The sequence below is a fragment of the Aegilops tauschii genome, chromosome 1, assembly GCF_002575655.3.
Source record: "Aegilops tauschii subsp. strangulata cultivar AL8/78 chromosome 1, Aet v6.0, whole genome shotgun sequence".
Classification (NCBI taxonomy): Eukaryota; Viridiplantae; Streptophyta; class Magnoliopsida; order Poales; family Poaceae; genus Aegilops; species Aegilops tauschii.
This window is the reverse complement of record NC_053035.3, coordinates 94,438,088-94,446,063: the sequence shown is the minus strand read 5'-3', so window position 1 is coordinate 94,446,063 and position 7,976 is coordinate 94,438,088. Positions and strand designations below refer to the sequence as shown.

Sequence of the window (7,976 nt, the reverse complement as noted above, 5' to 3'; positions counted from 1 at the left end):
ATAAAAAAATGTTCATCTAGTACTAAAAAAATGGTCATCATGTACTAAGAAATATTTTATCGTGTGTTAAAAATGTTCACGCGTGCATTCAAAGAATATACATCACATATTTAGAAAATGTTCTTAGTGTAAATTAAAAATATTTATCATGTATTAATTTTATTCATCATGTATTATTAAAATGTTTGTATAACTAAAAGAAGTGTCCACTCATTGAAAAATCTTTATTTAATTTTAAGAAGTGTTCATGCCTTTATAATAAACTTTCATGAATTATAAAAGGTGTTCACACATTTAAATAATATTCATATATTTTTATATAGAAAAGGGAAAAATAAGTGTTCGTGTATATTATAGAAATATTCATGTAGTTTTTAAGGAGTGTTCACACAGTTAAAATAATTCTTGAATTTTTAAGAAGTGTTTCAGCATTTTCTTTAAAACATGTATTATTTTTTTACAATAGCAAATTTTAAAATAAATAAAAGGTAACAAAAAAGAGAGAGAAAACACAAAAATAAAAAATAAAAATAAATGATGAATGGCCTGATGGATCGCAAGGGAAAACCCGTATTAGTAGGCTTAGCGGGTGACGAACCGATTTCAAAGTGAACCGATTTTTTGAATTTTTAAGAATTGTTTGAACATTTTAAAAAATCTTGTATTTGTTACAATCAAATAATAAATAAAAGGGAACAAAAAAAAAAGAGAAAACTTGAAAAAAAAAGTGGCGTACGAGTTGGCTCGCGGGTGACGAAGCGATTTCAAAGTGAGCTGTCCCTTTGACTGCGAGCGTCACCCGCGTAAACGCGACGCGTACGCAATCTGTCTGAATCCCGCGCTAATTCGGAGACGCGCGCTGCCAGTGCCAGCCCATAAAACAGCCTCGATCCTCATCCTCCTCAATCCTCATCCTCGATCCTTCCTCTCATCCACCTCGATCTCCTCTGCTCCCGACGCACACGAATCCCGCCCCTCTTGCTCTGATCTGCTCTCGGCGCGCGTTCTAAGCCCGGGTCATGTCGACGGCCATCCGCAAGCGCCCGGCGGAGGGACAAGAACTGCGCGTCCATGGCGGCAAGAAGCCCCGATACGCGTTTGGAAGCATCTCCGACTACAAGAAGCTTGAGGTGCTTGGAGAAGGCACCTACGGCGAGGTGTTCAAGGCGCGTGACCGCCGCACCGGCAAGAAAGTCGCCGTGAAGTGGGTCCGCGGCAACGGGGCCGGCAGGCACGGCCCGCCCGACATCCGCGCGATCACGCGCGAGGCCGGCTGCCTCGCGGCGTGCCGGGGTCACGAGTCGATTATCGAGATCTTGGATGTGGCGACGGACGCCAAGACAGGGGATGTGTTCCTCGTCATGGAGCTCGTCGCCGACGGCCGCACCCTGCGCGAGTCACTCTGGAGGCCTGTATCCGAGGAGGGGACCCGCGTGATGATGGAGCAGCTCCTGGACGCGGCCAGGAAGATACATGGAGCCGGCGTCATCCATCGGGACTTTAAGCCGGAGAACGTCATGGTCGGCTTCTTCGGCGGGCTCAAGGTTGGTGACTTTGGGTCGGCGATGCGGGCGAAGCCGGACGGAGTGCCCTATGAGGAGTGCTGCGTCGGCACCCTGATTTACACCTCGCCGGAGCAGCTGGAAGGCAACCGGTACTACGGCCAGGCCGTGGACATGTGGGCGCTTGGGTGCATCATGGCGGAGATGTTGACCGGCGGGACCCTCTTCGTGGCGGAGACAGAGGAGGAGCTGCTCGCCGAGATGTACAAGCTGCGAGACCATATCACTTCTACGGGGAAGCTGGATTTGGAGTTCTTGGAGGAGCTTTCAGAAGCCGGGCGTGAGGTCCTGACCGGCCTGCTTGCCTTCAACCCCGACGAGAGGTTGACGGCGGCGGAAGCGCTCGAGCACCGGTGGTTCAGCAAGCCCAAGGCAGCAGAGCACCCTGGCTTTGTGTCGCTGATGAGTTAATTAGCTTGATGTAGCATCTGATAGATGCAGTGCCACTGATTAATTATTTCATTGCAGTGCCACTGACACTGAGTTAGCTTAATTACTGTGTTATTATGTACTGTAATTAGTTGCACGGCCCAAACTTAGTTTATGGGTTCCTCGCCATGTAATCCTCTGAGCAATCAATGATTCAGTTACTGTAGCATGTAAATTACATGATGGAGCTAAAAGCCAAGTTTGAACAAATAATGTCTGAATCTGCTAAAGGCAGGTTCCTGAATCTGGTTGAGCTTTCTATGAACGGTCTGAATCTGCTAATCTAGCTGAAAATTTTGATGTTGATGCATGGACTAAATAGATGTGAAGTCCAACGAAGAAAAACAAATGCTGACCCAAGAAGGATATTCCACTAGCAAGCTGAATTTCATCAGTTCGGAGCAACACACATGAAATCTGCACAACAATAAACAGGCGATCATGCTTTTTTTTAGCAAAATCTAGTTTTTCTTATAACCAATAAAAACTTAATATTTGTTGTGAACTGTAAACAGTTTGATCTGTTGCTAGATAATCTGCATAACACTTTCAGCATCTAGATTTTTTGAAGCCCAACCCGTAGAACACGGTATATTTCATTAATATAAATAAAGGATTACAGTATGTACAAGAGGAAAAAGAATATTAAAAACTCTATCCAATTCCAGTTTTTGAATCATTGCTATACAAAGAATTAACTCCTTGAAATCATCATCCTAGATGTGATTCTTTCCATGCTCTGTGTGGCTCCAAGAACTTTCCATTGATTTTGTGTTCCAACAAGATCAAATCCTATTTGAGCAAGTATTTCCTGGAATTAACACGTTGTGCTTCTCTTCTGGTAATCTTACCATTTCTTTGTCCCCGAATGGTCCAGCACCCTAAGATGATTATGTCCATGTCAAAGTGTTTGGGGAGCTTCTCATGTGCTAGTACTACCTCATCAAAGAAGGAAATTCGTCTATGTTTGCTGGGTATAATGCTCCCCCAACAATCCTGAGAGAAGGGGACCCCGCATAATAGTTGCATGTAGGGCTGCAAAAAAGCTCGAGGCTCGTGAGCCGCTCGAGATCGACTCGTTTTTTGACTCGGCTCGAGATCGACTCAAAAAGAAACAAGCTGAGTTTGAACACTGTATGTAGCTCGACTGAAAAACGAGCCGATCTTGAGCCAATGTTGGCTCGCTCGATTTTAGCTCGATAGAATATCATTATGTTAAATGATCATGCCATATATTAAATGGAAATAAGATAGTTACCATATATGTTGTCCATAATTTTTCTCCATTTTATTTACCAACCAACGTGGAAACTTAACTGAGTGCAGAGAAGACTTAGGCCTAATTATGGCACGTGGTCGACTATGTGTTCAATATCATATATTTTTGGCAAAGGTTCCCAGCATATTCACTTTAATTTTTTTGTTTTTCATCCATAGATTTATATTATTTTTTTCATCTCATTTAGCTCGAAACTAGCTCGAGATCGACTCGAGATCGTTACAAGCTGAGTACGAGTCATGTTCTACAGATCGATCATGAGCTTCACTCAATTTGAGCTCGCTCGAATTCTCATATGAGTTGAGCTGAGCCAACTCCAACTCGCTCGACCTCGACTCGTTTGCAGCCCTAGTTGCATGCTAGTTTATTCAGTCTTTCATTACATAAAACACACTCATTACAGTCAAGGAGCATATTCTTTCGTTTGAGAGGATTTCTAGTGTTGATTCTATCATGAAGTTAAACCCAGAAGAACATTTTTGTCTCTAAGCCTATTAGCACCCCTCCAAACCCATGAGAAAAAGGAAATGAGCTTCAGTTTGGAAGCAAATGTTTTTTTTATTGCCTCAATTTTCAAAATATGGCGTACATGGGGATTTGATCCCTAAACCCGATAGCCAGCTAGGATACCTCGCTTTCGTGACAACATACAGTTTTTTTTTAATCTTTCTTATGTGTCAACTTGCAACACTAAAAAGAGGTCTTTTTTTTTCTTTTTGTTCTCTTTGGCCGATTTTTACTCAGTTTTATTTTCTGTTTTCTTTTTCTATGTTTACTTTTTTTTAATGCGTGATTTTTTTTTCAATTTTCACGGCTTTTTCAAATCCATGAACTTTCATTCATGTTTTTTTGCTAACCTTCTAGTGAATCTTTTTCAGATTTTATCACTTTTTTATCAAATCAGTGAACTTTTTTCAGTTTTTTGCAACTTTTTAGTGAATTACTTTTTCAGAATCCGTGAAATTTTTATAAAAAAAATCGATGAACATTTTTCAAAGCCATTAATTTTTTTCCCAATATAGATCAAATTTTTTCAGATCCAAGATTCTTTTTTCAAAATACATGAACTTTTCTTCTTGAGCGAACCAGCCTTTTCTCAATATTTCATTTCTTTTTTCCATTCGTTTTCTATTTCTTTTTTATTTTTTGTTTTCATTTATTTTTTCTTCTCTAGAAAATGCTTCGCTTATATTATTTTTTCAAAAATAAAAATATTCACATTCAATAAAATTTTACAGAAATTTCAACAAAAAAATGTTCATGTCTTTTAAAATTGCTCAGAATGTCACAAAACACAAACATAGAAAGTGCGAACAATATTTTGAACATGAACATTTTTTGAATGTTTCAAACAGTTTTCATAAAACACTAACAAATTTTGAATTTAGGACAAATCAGAAAAATACGAAAACAATATGAAACCAATTGTTTTTTTAATTTCTCACAACATTGCTTTCATTTGTGCAGAAGTTTCGAATTTCTCGTTGGTTAGTGTTATATTTGAAGATGAAAAATAAGGTAATTGGACTCAGTAAGGAAGTTGGACTGTTGGTTATGGTGGTTGTACTAAGCAAATAGGTGATGGGTTTGAATCTTGTGAGCGCATTATTTCTTGAAGGTTTACCGAAGTGAAAAAAAGTACAAAATGGGTTGTCCCAGGGCAGAGAGAGTGTGTGTCATACACAGGCCGCGTGTAAAACAATGTACTTTTAAAAAGACCATCCTACCCTTTGTTACGAAGGGGTATGGGCAGATCTGGTCCATCGGTGTCCGAAGAAGTGTTGCATGATATCATGATGGTTGGTGAATTGTTCAAATGATTGGACGGAAACTGGAGTTTGAAAGTACTAGATGGGACGGCGCACTCCCCTGTGCCCGGCTATAGCCGGGTTCTCCACATGCGAGTTTAGGTAAGCTTGGGTCACCAAATCTTGGTGATGGGATGTGATGTCCACATTTGTGTATCCTATCTATTTTTCTTTCTTTTTTTCTGGGAGGTGGCTAATGTGAGTCGCACACCGGTACGTGTGGGTATATGAGTCGCACATACGAAGAAGGCAAACTGCAAAGAGGAAGGCATGTGTCCGAGGACAAAATTCCCATGAACCAAGCACCAATCTTTGTTCTGTAGACCAAAACAATCTTTGCAGAAATACACCCAGCTGCAAGATAGCAAGAGTAACAAAAGGCAGCTCCTAGAAGCTGTACAAATGGTTTATGATGTATGAGAAAATAGGCCTATGTACAAGAAGCTCAAGCTCAACGAGAAGAAGGCCATGCTCAAAGTGGGGAAGGTTGAGATCGCAGCCGCTTCGGAGGATGTGAAGATGTTGACCTGGAAGATGAAGGATTTAGATGACGATGCAAGGCTGATCGTGCAAGCCGTTTGTTTCAAGATGTTGAAGCGGCAGAAGGAAGAGTTGAAGGCGGCGAAGAAGTAGGTGGCCGAGAGGACGGAGAAGGAGGCAGATGTGGCAACGACTGATTGAGCGTGAAGGTTTGGATTGCATGTCTGACAGGGCAGAAAATCTTTTTTTTTGCACGGACTACCGAACTGATATTCTTTTATGATCGAGCATGTAAACCTATGCATGTGTGCCTCTTTTTGGTTGTGATTCGGCGTAAATTGACTGTACTGGCGGGCATTTAGGGGATATCGTTGGATGGCCGAGTCTCGCATCCGTATCCGCGCGCGGACGGATGCGGTGTCTGGTTTGGGGTCATCATTGGAGATGCCCTAACGACCCAAGAGGAAGCAGGTGGATCGTTGTTGTCGGCCTTGTTTGTCGAAGTAGGTCTTGATGTAGTGTCGTTGACTTCACTTCATCAGTCTCGCGTGATGAATGAATCTGTCACCAACTGAAGGATGTGGCAGCGCTTGAATTTCTTCGGTGGAGAGAATGACCAGTCCTAGTCCAACTGAAAGCCAAGATCACAAAGTTCTTCATCTGACTTCAGATGACTTAGAATGGCCCAGGTGGCGGTCAAAAGTGTCATAGGAATAGTAGTGATTTTCTTCACAAAATTCTGAACGACAGTCATGAAAGTGAAGAATTTCATGAATTTGACACTGAACCCATTTGTGATAATGGTCAACCTTCTGGTGCAAACTAATAAGTAGCTCTCAGTCAGACATGACTCGAGGAGATTCAGCTGGAGATGCTTTCGGTGGAGTTTGTGCTTCTGCAGTCTGCGAAGTGTTTTCATCACCAGTAGATTGCGATGCAGACTGACAAAGTTGATCATCAAGCGGACTACTACCTTCAGCAATCAAAGACTTGCCCTTGCCAGGAAAATTGAAGCAATTGTAATGTGAAGAACTTCAATTGACGATAGAAGCTGAGGTGATTTTGACGATCAGCCTCATAGTGAATATTTGACCTGGTTCTGATGAATATTTGAATTATGCAAACATTTTTAAGATGTCACAAACATTGTAATTGAAACGTGTGAACATTATTTTAATGCATATATTTTATGAATGTCATCAACATTTTTAAAAGTTGCGTCAACTTTTTCTTAAAACTGCATAAACATTTTTTAAACAATGCATAAACAATTCACATACAATTTTTATATGTTAGGATATTTCAAAATATAAATAAAAGTATAAAAAGGAAAAAAGAAATGAAATCAAAATAAACAAACGATCGAACGGAAGCAAACGGACAAGTTGTATTTCTTGGGCCGGCCCATTTATTATAGCGTTATAGGCAAGCTGGATTTGCAGCTCGCAATATGAGGCACATAGTCATGCCCCTTACATGGGTAGGAAACATGCGAGCCAACAGTCTGGTGGAGAACCCACCATTGCTAATAGCCTTTTTAGAGGCGTTTATGCCACTCCCGGATGGGCTTTGTATGTATAGATCGCTCAAGTGCCTGGACAACAAAAGATCCAGGAACGCTACGCCAAGTCCTGGGATTAGAGTGATTTTGGGTGGAATAGCTAGGACTTTTATCCCAAGCACCTAGCATAAGCGCCACGTTGGAGATGGCCTAACTCGCTTCTAGTGAGCGTCTTGCTCACTTCGTCGACATGAGAGGTGTTGGGCCAAGCACATGAAGAATGCATTGTCGTTACCGCCTACAGGTACATGCTATGCTATGTGTATTTTGCTGTTTCTTTCCTTTCTATTTTTTCATTCACACTTTTTGTATATATTTTTGAAATGTTCTACAAACTATATATTTTTAAAGTATTTTACTTTTTTACAATGTATTAAATTTTTTTCATATAGTACTAAAAAATGGTCAGCATGTACTAAGAAAATATTCATCATGTATTTCAGGAAAAAATGTTTTATTGTGTTTTAAAAGTGTTCACGCGTGCATTCAAAAAATATTCATCAAGTATTTAAAAAAAATTCATAGTGTAAATTGAAAATATTTATCATGTATTGATTTTATGCATCATGTATTTAAAAAATGTTTGTATAACTAAAAAAAGTGTCCACGCATTAAAAAAATCTTTATGTAAATTTAGAAAGTGTTCATGCCTTTATAATAAATTTTCATGTATTATAAAAGGTGTTCACACATTTTAATAATATTCATATATTTTCAAATAGAGAAGGGAAAAAAGAAGTGTCTACACATTTAAAAAACCTTGATTTGATGGAAGTAAGTGTTCATGTATATTATAGAAATATTCATGTAATTTTTAACAAGTGTTCACTCAGTTAAAATAATTCTTGAATTTTTAA

At 39.9% G+C, this 7,976-nt stretch overlaps 1 protein-coding gene across 1 annotated transcript; it reads left to right on the top strand.

Annotated features, from left to right (window-relative positions):
• Positions 1-845: 845 nt before the first annotated feature.
• Positions 846-2,204, top strand: LOC109743417 (putative cyclin-dependent kinase F-2). Its single transcript, XM_020302507.4, has one exon. The coding sequence runs from the start codon at positions 1,020-1,022 to the stop codon at positions 1,971-1,973; it is 954 nt and encodes a 317-aa protein (XP_020158096.1). The 5' UTR covers positions 846-1,019; the 3' UTR covers positions 1,974-2,204.
• Positions 2,205-7,976: the final 5,772 nt, after the last annotated feature.

Bases quoted from the DNA above. Each gene is read 5' to 3' on its own strand.
- LOC109743417 (XM_020302507.4), top strand. From the start codon at position 1,020: ATGTCGACGGCCATCCGCAAGCGCCCGGCGGAGGGACAAGAACTGCGC.